At 46.7% G+C, this 14084-nt stretch overlaps 1 protein-coding gene across 9 annotated transcripts in view; it reads right to left on the bottom strand.

The window, feature by feature from the left end:
- The window catches only part of Apba2 (amyloid beta precursor protein binding family A member 2), a 209174-nt gene that overhangs the window by 27783 nt on the left and 167307 nt on the right, over positions 1 to 14084 (bottom strand). For all 9 annotated transcript variants that reach the window (XM_026784301.1, XM_026784302.1, XM_013350231.2 and 6 more), the window contains 2 exons: positions 3418 to 3498; positions 2120 to 2156 (listed from right to left, as the gene is read on the bottom strand). In XM_026784301.1, coding sequence (XP_026640102.1) covers positions 2120 to 2156; positions 3418 to 3498 — 118 coding nt within the window. The remainder of the gene's footprint in view (positions 1 to 2119; positions 2157 to 3417; positions 3499 to 14084) is intronic.

Here is a 14084-nt window from a genome sequence, read left to right on the forward strand (position 1 = left end):
GAGTCCAGGTTTTTCTGTGACATTCATCACTATCTCTTTCTGTCATTTTTTGTGACTGCTAGTCACATTTGTTGGATGTGAATTCTCTTGGATGAAGAGATGGGCTTTTGATTAAGGTTTTCCTCTTTTCATAATGACCAGTTAGTGTCTCTCCTAAATTGGGGCTAATTTGTGAGTTGACCACACTAGTGTGAGCTTTCCATATTAATGTGAGCGGCCCACAAGCAGTTTATCTATCTGAGCTGGTGGGACGGCTCTATCTCATTCCAACGTGGGAAGAAACAGTCTCAGGAGCTCCAGACACATGAGCCTTCTAGAAAGTACCAAGACACAGTCAGATGGAACACATGGACAGCTGCTGGAATGCGCCCCCGCCTCCTAGCAGAGTTAAGATTGGCTGCGCTGTCTCTGCTAACCATGACAGTTTGAAGTTCTTTCCAAATGAAGCCATGATTTATTGACAAATCCATTTCTTAGGTGCAGAAGGCCCCATAGCCTTGAATGGTTGTGACCAAGTCATGTCCATTTTAGCTTCACCCCAACAAGAAAAGTGGTGCAGAGAGATGGGATATTTTTCATTGATGTTGCCTCCTTCAGATCAGAACCCAGCCATGCCCTACTGGGGAGTGACAAGAGGGGCGTGGTCTCTTCCTGTCAATCATAAGACCCTGGAAGAACTACAGTCAGCCGGGTGACTACAGTCACCTGCTGTGATCTAATGGAAACCAGCTGGAGAGTTGGAGCCAGTAAAAATTCACCTAAAGCCGCAAGTCCACAAGTGAACTGCAGGACAGAACCCATCTGAGTCTATTTGTGTTGGGCAACATGGAGTGGTCTTGGGTTTTAAATAAGTCCTCACAATTAAAACTGATACTCTTCTAAATTAGATGGCATTAAGCCGGTAATAACAGTTGCCACAGTGAACCAGTTGAAACTGGTTAAGCCTGGTTTGAGCTCATCCTTAAAGGAGAACTTGACAGCTTCGGTTATTTACCATCAATGCAAAGCAGAATGGCAAAGGTTTGAAGCCATTTGTTTCTGAAGATCCATTTACTTTGCTCCTATAAATATTCATAGGAGTTAATTATCAGCTTATTTGAAAAAAAATTAATAAAACTCACATTGTTTATTATAACACATTAGAGGCAAGGAACATTCTCCTGGCAGAGAAAAGGCCTACTTCCTTGCTCTGATATTGGACCCAAGGACACCTGATACGTGAGGCCACTGTAAGCTAGCTTCATCAAAAGCTGAGTAGGAGTGCCCCCACCCCAAACACTGACACAGAACCAGTCAATCAAGACAGTCTGCTTTGTTCTTTCTGGACTATGAACAGGCACTGCTGCTCCTGGAAAGGGTGGGAGGGAAAGTGAAAGAGGCCGTGAACAGCCAGCATTTGTATGTCATTATAACCACGCTGATGAATGATGTGGGAGTGATTTCTTATTAATAAAGAAACGGCCTAGACCCATTTGATAGGCCAACCCTTAGGTAGGCGGAGTAAACAGAACAGAATGCTGGGAGAAAGAAGCTGAGTCAAGGAGTCGCCATGATTCTCCTACTCCAGACAGACGCAGGTTAAGATCATTCCTGGTAAGCCAGCTCGTGGGCTACACAGATTAATAGAAATGGGTTAGATCGATATGTAAGAGCTAGCCAATAAGAAACTGAAACTAATGGGTCAGGCAGTGTTTAAAAGAATACAGTTCCGTGTAATTATTTCAGGGCATAAGCTAGCCATGTAGGCGGCAGGGGTGCTGGGGACACAGCCTGCCGCTCCATATTACAACAGATGAAAAGTAGATCCCAGCGAGCTGCTCAGATAGACACCTCTCAATGCACTAAGTCAGCCCTCGGTGTCACTGGCGATGCCGTTAGTGAGGGGAAAAACACATGAATGGTCCTTGCTGTTCATTACACTGAATCAGGCAGATGAGCTGGAAGCCCCTCTCCCAAGTGGGCTAATGCAGCACCCAATGAGTCAAATGCCTGCGGGCACCTTGTTGGAAACAGGGCTTTCCAAGGAAGAGTCTCTGGAGGAAACCCACGCACAAAAGGACCATTTGCTTTTCCATAAAGTCTAACCGCCTCCCGAGAGATCCAATTTGAAGTCACTTACCAGCCACAAAGCTTGGAAACGATGCCACCTTCTTTGTCTGTTGAGAAATAACAAAGAGAATGAAACACAGTAAGTGCAAAAGGCTGACTTACAAGAACTGTCTCAAGATGTATACCACCCTGGGCTGGAACAGTCTAACCCCACGAATGGCTGGTGTTCCTAAGAAATCAGATCCACACAGCAAGATGGTCTTATGGGGGACATAGGATGCTAAGAAGGCTCACAGAAGCCCACAAGCCAGTCTTTAAGAACCCCTAACTTAGCACATCATAGTTAGAAGGAGCTTCAAGAGCAGTCAGCCCAATGGTTCTCAAACCACTGGGCATGAGAATTTCCTGGGTGTGTCTTCAGGACCACAATAAAGAGATGGGATGGCTACAACTATCTCAACAGGGCTTGACAATCGTGTCTCAACTACCCCAGAGAGAAAAGGTAATTTTCCGGAGCCCTAATTTCAATCAGATAGCCATATTATTGGTTTAGACCAGTGGCTCCCAATCACGATGATTTTTGTCCTCAAGGACACATTGGTCAATGTCTGGTGATATTTTGTTGTCATAACTGAGGTACCGAGTAGTGGTTGCTAGTATCTGGTGGGTAGGGTTACTCATAGACCATCTATACAGCACAGGGAAGCCTGTCAAAAAATGAGTGTGCTTGTGAGAAATCCAGGCTACCCTTGAGTTTCTACAAGATTAGGGAGCACCAGAGATCCCCACACCATCATCAGGGAGCATCAGAGATCCCCACATCATCATCAGGGAGCACCAGAGATCCCCACACCATCATCAGGAAGCACCAGGGATCCCCACACCATCATCGGGGAGCACGAGATATCCCCACACCATCATCAGGAAGCACCAGGGATCCCCACACTATCATTGGGGAGCACCAGAGATCCCCACACCATCATCAGGGAATACCAGGGATCCCCCACACCATCATCAGGGAGCACTAGGGATCTGCACACCATCATTGCAAGGTACTAGGGATCCCCACACCATCATTGAGGACCATCGGGGATCCCTATGCTATCATAGGGAGCACCAGGGATTCCCACACCATCAACAGTGCACCAACAGTACACAGTGCAATTGTGAGTCCTCAGGATATGTGAGTCCCCTCTTCTCAGGACAGGGAACTGACATCTCTTCCTCAGACAGTGGTCCCAAACTAAACTTGATCTGAACTTCCTCTCCCCAGATCCTAAAACTAGGAGAGTGAGCTGACCATAACACAGGCAGCAGCTTCATCATGAGAACTCTGGTCCAGAACTCTCATCTTTGGGGGAAAATTACCTCTGGGATGTTGTTATTGTCAGCTGGTCCATTGAGATCAGAGCGTTGCTGCTTCCTCGGCTGCTCCAAGCCATTGCAAACCTGGAAATGGGAACGTTCATTATGTTTATATATTAGAAAATTGAGCTGAGATTTAAAAAAACCTGGATATTCAATGAGATTCAATCTTAAAAAATGCACATGTATAGGGACACATATAAATATGTCCAAGTATTCATACACATGCCATTAAACTGTTATACAATAAATATGATACTTTTGTATTTCTAAAGTGTTTTCTAATTACTTAACTTTTATTATTTACTATTACTTTTATTTTAATAAAACACATAGTTTATCACCTGAACTATTTTCAGTGTACAGTTGAATGGCATAAAGTATATCCATGTTGTTGTACACCATCATCACCATCCATCCCAAGTCACACTTCATACATAACACAAGACTGAAACCTGGGCTCTAGAGATTGCTGGGCAGTTAAGTATACGTCCTGCTCTTCCAAAGGTCCTTAATTCAGTTCCCAGAACCCACACTGGGCCACACACAACTGTCCTTAACTCCAGCTCCAGGGGAGCTGACACCTTCTTCTGACCTTCATGGGCTCTCTCATATGCACACATACAAACACCTATCAGTAAGTAAAAATAAAAGTGAATGTTTAAAAGCAACCTGACCGTGAAGCTACAATCCCCCACTCCTCGGTCGTGTTTACATGGCAGTGCCCAGTCACTCTATCTTCTTGATCTATGAATTGGACCACTTTAAATGCCTGGAATACTTGGGAACTACAAAGTGTTCATCTGTTGGTGATTGGCTTCTTTCACTTAGCACAATGTCCTCAAGATCCATCCATGTTCCACTGTCAGAATTTTCCTTGTTAAGGCTGAACGGTGTTCCACGTCTTGTACGATTTATCCATTGAAGGCAGCTTGGGTTGCTCCAGTCTCTGACTCCTCCAACTAATGCTGCTGGGAATTTGGATGTGCAGCTACGTCTTTGAGACTTTGTTTTTGCTTCCTTTGGACCCACGCCCATAGTTACAACCACTGGGTCAGATGTTGAATCCATTTTAGCGTTTTTGAGTGATTATAGTTTTTCCCATGGTGGTACCTTCCTCTCATATTATTCAAGAGTTGAAGATCTTATTGTTATAATAAATTTAGGTTCTTGAGTGAGAATAAATGCAAACACATCAACCTACTACTACTACAAAAATAAAACATGGCATGAAATGTAGGTTTCCTCTTAAAATAGGATCTCAACCTATAACTCCCTTACTTCAAACAATACGATTTCACCCTTTCTGCATTTAGTTCTTTACATCATGCAGAAGACAGATGCAACATCCAAGGTACCAAAGTCACCACCCAAACCAAACAGCTCTGGTGAGCAGCACCTTAAATCATGGGACTTCCAGGAAGTGACGGCAAGCAGAAGGATGATGACACAATGACGCAGTAACAGGAAGTCGCACTGATACACTGGTGAGTGCTGGATCCTGCCTCTGGCTGTCTCCAGAGTGTGACTGCCCGTAAGATGCCCGCAATGAGTTCCCTTTGTTGAAGGCCCACCCTGTGGCTCACCAGCTCTACTCATCCCTAAGAAGCCTTCGAGAAAGCAACTACCAAGCAGCAAACAGAACCTACCATACATGTTGGGGTGGTACCTAAACTTCAGATAGATGATAGATAGATAGATGATAGATAGATAGATAGATAGATAGATAGATAGATAGATAGATAGATAGAAAGACAGACAGACAGACAGACAGAGAGAGACATCTTTACACCAGATATGGGTGGGGAATGGAACACAGGGGGCTGCATTCCCTCTCCAGACCAGCCATTAGGCCTTTGGGTAACTTAGGTTAGAGTTCATAACTTAGCCAGGGGACACAGAAGTGTCAACTCTTCCCCTATGCACGGCCCCTGGGACAGCTTGAAGTGGAGCTATAGTATGGGACATCCATGGAAAAACAAGGTCTTCGCTGGGGACCACTCCTCCTCCATGTCAACATCTCCTCAAATGTACTCATCACCATGACAACCACATCTTTCCATATACAGTCAGGCTTATTTTTAAAGAGGAAAGAGGGTGGGCTTGTGATGTTTCTCTTGAGGAAAACCCATCTGGTGTTGATCCCCACCCAGTGGACTGGCAACATGAGACACAGCATTGGGAATTCACGTGGTTTGAGGCCTCCATGAATGTGGGGCTCCAGGACTCTTGGGTGAGGATAATACCTAGATTCTGTGGAACACTCCCTTGGGATCCATGCAGCCACATGTCAAAACAAGACATGACCAGGGCTCTTCCAAACTACTAGCAATGCCCAAACCATCAGCCGTCCATAGGAGAACAGAGATTGGCTCGTACCAAGCTGTAATAGGAAATGTGCTCTCGGGAGGAGGAGCCCACTGTGGAGTTCTGAGGGTAGCAAGTTGTGCTGGGACCCAGGGACAGCTGCTCAGCGCAGAGATAAACACCCTTAATAAAAACACTAATGCACATAAATCATCTGAATAAATACATTGGCTCCAGTTGGTGCAAAATAAAGTTTGGCATTTTGGAAGTGTCAATTCTGATTTGTCTGCTTAACTCGACTGAAAACCCAGTCATCTAACCCACACTGCTTGAGACGAACTCACAGTAAACGAGCTCACACCCACTCAGCTCACGCCATCTGGAACAACAGCCTTTCCTGAACGACAAACATGTTAGGAACAGACAACATCAGCTTAGATCTGGAGAAGTCACAGTATCTCACTGTGTCACACCTCCCCCTCCAGCATGACCCTGCCACAGACAAATCCCAGGGCGCGTGGATGACTCACACGACCGTGTCCTCTAGGGACCATTTCAGACTTTGTTTTTTAAAAAAAGAGCCTTGAATATCTGCTATCCCTACAAAGATTTTTTTCCTCCATCTGACTGGAGTTCTGCTGCATGAGGACAGCTCTGAATGGGGACAAGACAAAGCATGATCTGCTAGAGTCTGTCTCAGGAACATGGACATGGTTCTTTAGAAAGCCTAAGAATCCACCCTCTGACATATACGGGGCTCAGGAGAAAAAAAAAAAAAAACCTCTGCTATTATTTATTTTCTCCATCCCTCTTACAATTCAGGCCACTACTGTAATATTTACCTTGAGGAAACTGGGACTGGGATACAGTATTTATTCTTGTGATAGCCACTCCCATAGTGGGGGTCACCTTTGCAAAGAGATGTATGGCTTAAAAGTGTCACAGCAGACACATTAGAGGCCACCAGCTGGTCAGGGAATCTGTCTTTTAAAATCTGTAGGTAGGTCTGTAAATCGGAGGAGGAAACGCCAAAGGCCATGCACTCCCATGCCAAGCATTTCAGGAAACACATTATACTAAAAATTGTTCATCATCTGCCCGAACTTCAGCTTTTCTGCTGCATAAAATCCGCCCTCTCAATTATGTGTGCACATAGTTCGGGGTCACTCAGTGTTGTTTAGAATGCCGGGCAATTATGATCACCATCTTTTCATCTTGTAAAAACCCAAAGTCCAGACACAGCTTCAGCTCTCTCATTTAAAGGACCCCTTTATTGTTACTATCTGTCAATCTGGCCACCCTTCCAGGCACTGATGACCGGGGCCTTTTCTCCGACCTGGCTGTGGACTCTAGGCCTAGCTCTCTGAGATCCTCTCCACTACTGACCAGACCAGCATAACCAACCGGACATGGCATCTGCTTATTGCCTGTGGCCTTTCCAGAGAGCCCGACAGAGTGCAGGCAGTGGATAGGGGTGCCTTGCTGAGCAGTTCAGGGCACAATTCTAACTGTTCTCTGAATGCACCTCTGCGTGCCAACCTCTGTGAAAGGACTGTCCTGTCCACGGGTGGCCAGTCCTGAGTGTTTATGTGTTCTGCACTTCTAATTAAGGACACGGAGGTTAGCAATGAGGACCCCACCCTTGACTTTTCCCACAGGCATCATGGAAACTGGACTTCTGGGGTTGTGCCAAGATTCATCCTTCCCTGGGATAACCCAGGCCGTAAACAGATTTACCAGTGAACAAAAGCTGCCCTTTAGAAATCAGGCCTAGGGATTTGGAGAGACCAAGTCTGGCCTGCCACAGGACTGGGATGACCACATCTTTTTTTCCAGTTTCACAGTAAGCAGAACCCTCACTGACTGCTGGTGGGAATGGAAAATGCTACTGTACAGTCAAGCCCTGGTGATCACACAGCCCACAAATTTTGCTCCTCTCTATACACTCCACAAAGCTCAAACAAAAAAAGAGCCCCTGAAAACTTGCACATGCGTACTCACAGCAACTCTGGCATTAGCCACAGAAGCAACCCAGTGCCATCCATGGCTGGAGATAGGAGGTGTGGCATGCTCCACTCGCCCCATGCAATGTCCTTGGCCCTAAAAGAATTAACGCCCCCGCATACTGCTGCCTCATAGGTGAACTCCTAAAGCAGGCTAAGGGAGAGGCCAGGCAGCATAGCATAGACTGAAATGTCTAGATTAGATGAATCCATTAACGAGAGAAAACAAATTTCCCATTGTAAGAGGTTAGGGCAAGGGAAGATTGCTTAAGGGTAAGAGTCTTGCAAGGCAATGAGATTACGCTGGGACTAGATGGCAGCTATGACTACAGAGCATTTATTTAAAGACACTGGATGAGCACTCACTTCAAAACGGGCCCAATGTCAAGTTTCGTATCGGGTGTGTATTACTATAATTTCAAAATAATGGCAGCTGACAGCGTACAGTGGTGGTTCAGCTCTTACATAGCATGAGCAAGGATTTGGGAGATACACACAGCAGTGCCAAGACAATGATTGAAATGAAAATAGTGACCAACAAAAAGAAAGAGTGAGAAGAACCCTCTAGACGTCTAAATATCCTGTCTTGTTCGTGACCAAGTCCAGCTCAGTGGTGCCCTGCAGCAAGCGAAGGGTGGGCCACACAGACCTCGTGACACATAATTGTTTATCTCTGGTGCAGCTGCCTCACATGTGGGGAGGTCCTACTAAGGACCTTCAAGGGGACACAGGAGCTCTATGGCTCAAGGCAATGCGTACTACATAGTGAGGGAAAATCCTGTTTGGTTCTGATCAAGTCTTGAACAAGAATACCTAAGCCCCCTTCATGAATCCTGTTTTGTGTCAACACTGCTTCTTCCACCACTGGTTCCGCCAGTTACACATAGACAGCTACAATTTTCCCTCCTGCTAATCTGAAGGAAAGAAGTTGTATGGACAGATTTCCATAGGAACAACCCACTGGGGGCTCAAAAGCAATTACTTAGAGTTATCCACAGCTCAGACCTGGAGCCCTCCCAGGAGCCTGGCCTAGACCATTCTCTGAATTCCCCTAGCTGCCCAGCACTTAACCTCAAGTCTTGTGCACACATTCTCAGAAAACTAGCTTGACATCTCAAAGAGGAAAGAAACAAAGGTGCTATGTCAAAAAAGCAAGTCAATGGCCAATGCTAAGTCAACATTCGGCTGCAGCTTCCAGGGGACGTCTTCTGTATTTAACTCCTATCCTTCCGTATAGGCTGGCATGGCTAGCATGGAAGGCCCCCTGCCAGAGCTGCGTTCTCCTAAGAAGAAAAAGAGCCCTCAGTGCCAGTCAATATGATTAGTCCTCAATAATAAACAATTGACTTCAGCCCCACAGGAGCAGCCCACTGCAGCAGATGCGAAAGCTAACTCCCGTGATTCAAAATTTAAACGACATTTCACCAAATAGCATAGTAAAATGATACCAAGGATCCAATTAGCTTCTCCCTGCCAAGCTTTTGGGAATGTAAAAATGTGATGTTTGTTTTAAAAAAACGCGTGGAAAGAGAAAGTGTAGAATTAACATTCAACGTTAGATTTTACAAAAAAGGAGGGCCTCGACTTATTGACTAGACTTTTCCATTTTTTGACTTTACGTTGGTGCAAGTGCAACATGCATTCAGGAGGAACTATACTTTAGATTGTGGATTGGGACCTTGCAAGGGCTGGAAGCATGCAATGCAGTTGTCTGTCAGGATGCTGGCAACACAGCAAGCCACAGCTCCCATCAGCCTCGCGGTTGGGTGCAGAAAACACAGCATCGTCTAGGTCCTGGTGCTAGGAGAGTGGTTGTACATGTTTTACTTACAATTTTCCACATTAAGACTTATGGGCTTTGCTATAATGTAAACCCACTGTAATTCAGGGCATGTCTGTGTGCTGACATTAGTATTCACAGGGTATGACCTCAGCCACCCACCCCCTTTGGCAGTTGTCTGTGCTTACAACATTTTCGATAATCTTTTATGTGACACTCGTGCCAAGCTGAAATTATGTCTAATACTGACCACAACCCAAGACCTAGGAGAAAAAGGGAGCCTTCCCTTACAAATCAGGAAGTGCTGATCCTCTTATAAATTATGGTGGCCTGAGAGCCTCTAAAGAGCTGATCCACTATCTTATGACCACATACATGTCCTGTGTCCACAACCTAAATGAGGGTAAGGTGGTTCATCTACCATTGTTCTGACTGAACAAATCTGATTGGCCTAAATGCTTTGTCATTGATTCTGGCTACTCACACACAGACTGGCTCAGCTTGGGTTCTGATGTTCCAAACTGGCTCAAGCCAGTTAATAGCACAAAGATCTTCTATAATACTAAATAAGTTTACCCTGCCAATCATTTTAAAGCACACAATTGAGTAGATTCACCACCACCCACACCCAGCTCTCCTGGTGTCTTGCACAACTGACAATCCTAAACCTCTGAAGCCGCAGGTCTCCACTCAAAACTCTCTCAGTCGCTGGAAGACACAACTCTATTTTCTTTCCTGGGAACTTAATGGAAGTGTAGTCACAAGGTGCCTGTCCTTTTGTGCCTGGCGTACTTGGCTCTGTGTACTGTCCGCAGGGCTCAGTGCTGTAGGTAAATGCTTTTCTTTGTCCCTCCATCACAACAACTGAGGCCACATGATCCCCAAACCCCTGAAAATGTTACCAGGCCACGATCTCTCCCCACAAGCCAGGTTGCCCATGTCTTAGGTGTTCTGTTTTGTTTTTTTTTTCACATTCTTCTGAAAGTTCAAAGGGAAAGAGGAGTGGAAATCTAAGTCAATTACACAATAGAAACCACCGCGCGTTGTGTCTTTAGGTTTCAAGGACTGGGTAAGCTCCTTTGTTAAAGCTACTTCTGAAAGTGACTGTCAGACTGTCTTTTACATACCCAGAGATGAAGGAAGGAAGCAAGGAAGGAGGAAGGGAAGGAGGGAGGGAGGAAGGAACAATGAGGAGGTTAGAAGTACAAGTCAGTGGTAAGAGTGCTAGTTTAGCGTGTATAAGGTAATAAGTTTCCACCCCAACACCACATGCACACAAGTACATGCACACACACACACACAGACACACACACACACACACACACACACACCCACACACACACATTAGAGGACAAGTAAATGGATCAGGGAGTAGATCACAGCAAGGAAAGGCTCCTGCTTTTAGAGACTAGAGAGAGAGGAGTAACAAAGGGGCTCCAGGCACCTGGGAGTCCTGGTCTTGATATGGAGTGGTCTGAGGCTCTTGAGTGGCTGAGTCTAGGCAGGAGTGCGCAATGGACAAAATCCACAGATACAGATCCTTCCCACCCCCAGCACACGGAGCAGAAGTCAGGAGCGGATATCTCCCAGCCGGTTCCTAGAATTGCTTGAGGAGAGGCAGGGCTGTGTGGGAAGTGTCAGGGAGCATTGCTAGGGAACCTCAGAAAGTACAGTGGGCACAAACCAGTCTCAAAGGCAGAATCAGAGGCTACTTGCAAGCATACGAGCCAAACGAAATGATGAGGGTGAATGGGTAACGTCTCCTCCAACAGCAGTGTCTGTCCACCCACAGCCATCTCCATGAATGTCTCTCTTGGATCAGCAGCTTCCCAACCACCATACAATGAGGGCTCACAGTCCTCCACAGCCAGGCAGTAGGTGGAGCATGCCGCCATGAGACAGCGCTGCAGTGGGTCAGCACCAAGGACAGTGCCCACCTGGTTTCACTGACTGGCTCTTACTGCAATCAGAACTAGGAGCATTCCTGGCATACTTGTCAGATGTTAAAACAAGAGGCAGCAGGCTTTGGGCTTTTGTGTGTGTGTGGCTCTCTCTTAGCTCCAACTGGTTTGGACCTTGGCTCGGTCTCAGGTGGAGAGACACCAGCTTCCCTTCTGTGAAGGTAGACATTCTAGGAAAGTAAGCTGTGGGATCAGAGGGTAAACCTTGATTCAGCAGGTTTGGGATGTCACCATCTTTCTGTTCCAAGGGCACCATCACACACACCTCTTTCCCAACACACCTTGGTTGTGCTTGTGTTCCTGTGCTGACACCGTCCGCCATATGGTTGGAGGTTATCGTGGATGAGCGCCTTGCTACAACAGCTCCGACCCTCATTAGTATCTGATTTAACACAGACTGACTGAATACTACGGGGTAAGACTCCATGACAGCCACATCACGCTGTCACAATTCAGGTGAACACACCATGAGTGACATTATGCGTTTCCACACCTCATTTTTATTCATTGCCCACTTCCTTTCCAAGCAGATGATGCTCCTCGAGATTATTGCATGGAGATCGGTACTTTGTAGGCATTGACATGTGACTAACCATGTTTGTCAATTGGATGTTGGTCCAGTCTCTGGCAAATACAAGACCCCATGGAATGCTGTGGGCCAGGGATAGAAGCCAAACAGGAACAGAGAGAGGGACATGCACAGAGGCCAGCTCCTGGCCTCAGATCATGTACCTGCAGTCATTCCCACAGGCAAATAAGGGATATTCTAGTAAATACCACAAATGCAGTGGGTCATCCTCTTCAGTCTGCTGCTGTCTCTTCGGGTCCCTCTTTGGAAGTCCCTGTAGATACTACCTATATCCTCTTCCCATTTCCGAGAGTGACTCTCTGTCCACCCCCAGACCTGCTCCACTTTGCCCCTGAGGATCCTCATGACCACAGTTCCAAAGCACTTTCTCCCTGACAAGCCCTCATACTTGCCCTTCTGACTTTGGCCTCCTTCATCTCTCTAGCCCTTGGTTTTTATACTCCAATTCTCTTCTAGCTCTTCCCCTTACCCAAGATGACCACTCTCTGCCTCCCTCTCACCAACACCCTTAGTCTGGATCTTCTGTCTTTCCCTGTCCTCTCTTTGGGATCACGGTCCATCCCAGCTATCAGTCCAGTCCATCACATACCTCCACGGTTAGCCTCACTCATGAGCTGACTTCCTAAAGCCTCCCTTACTCCTCACCCATGCTAGAGTCTGTCTTCTCCCTGGAACTCCTCACTGAGGTGGGCATCTCTCGCGCTCTATCTCTCTGGTGCCCTGTTCCCCCTAGAAAGGGGTCTTCTGTTGTCTTTCTCCCCCTCTAGAATGACTTCTAAAGGGCAAAATGAGGGCCATGACCACTTTGGCAACCTCACTGCCTGATATTCACAGGCACCAATCTGAATGGGTGGGAGGGAATGTGGAGCCAGCCAGTTCAGGACACAGGGTAACCTGCAAGGGGGTGGAGTCGTCTTTGAAGGAAACCAGACTTTAAGAGGAGACACTGGTGAGATGGTGCCCACAGTGACAAGAGAGAGCCTCGGGCATCATTTGATGTCAGAGAGACAGCTCAGCTTGATGTCTGTGATGCCAGCGCGGGTCTCCCATCATTTTTTCCCATTAAAAAGCAGGTATAAGGAAATCAGGGCAGCTACGGGAGCTATGGGTGTCTCCTGGGAGCAGGGCTCCAGGGAGGAAAGAGGCTGAGGAGCATGAGAAACTACCCCTGCTGTGACCCTCACAGAGGAGCAGCTGCCCCTCTGCGGCTCTGCACAGCCTCAGTTCTCTTAAAGAGGCTGAGGAGCATGAGAAACTACCCCTGCTGTGACCCTCACAGAGGAGCAGCTGCCCCTCTGCGGCTCTGCACAGCCTCAGCTCTCTTCCTGTTCTACCTCATCAGCTGGGATCACCTCTCCCTGTGTCACCTGAAAACAAAGCCACTGTTTTACTCCACTGGAACCCCCAGCCCCCGGCTGGCATGGTCTGTCTCCCAAACTGAAGATTTCTCTGGACTTAAACCTTGCCATTGTCATCAGAGCCAGGACCACACACCCCATTGGCACCCAGGTCCGAGGTGATACTCCTTCCCAGACCCTAGAGATGGGTTTGGCCAGTGCAGGCAACCTGACCAAAATGTTCTGTATAGCAAGGTGAGATCCAGGTTTCCTGGCTGTGGGAGACTCAAACATCACACGCTTAACTCTCTATAGGGACCAGGGAAAGGATCCCTTCTGGACATCTAAGTAGACAGACTAACAACACTAGAGGGTGTGAGTATGTACATGTGTTTGTGAGCATGTTCATGGGTAGGTGCATGTTTGTGCTAATAAACATGCCTGTGCATGCCCACGTATGTGAGGACCAGATTCTGAGAGTGAGGCATGACTCTCTGCTTGACTTACAGAAGCAGGGTCTCTTGCTGAACCTGGAGCTTGTCAGTTCAGCTGATTTAGGCAGTTTGTCTGGAGGAACCTGTCTTTGCCTTCTGAGTGCTGGGATAAAAGTCTTCTTCTTCTTCTTCTTCTTCTTCTTCTTCTTCTTCTTCTTCTTCTTCTTCTTCTTCTTCTTCTTCTTCTTCTTCTTCTTCT

This window comes from Microtus ochrogaster, chromosome 22, assembly GCF_000317375.1.
Source record: "Microtus ochrogaster isolate Prairie Vole_2 chromosome 22, MicOch1.0, whole genome shotgun sequence".
Classification (NCBI taxonomy): Eukaryota; Metazoa; Chordata; class Mammalia; order Rodentia; family Cricetidae; genus Microtus; species Microtus ochrogaster.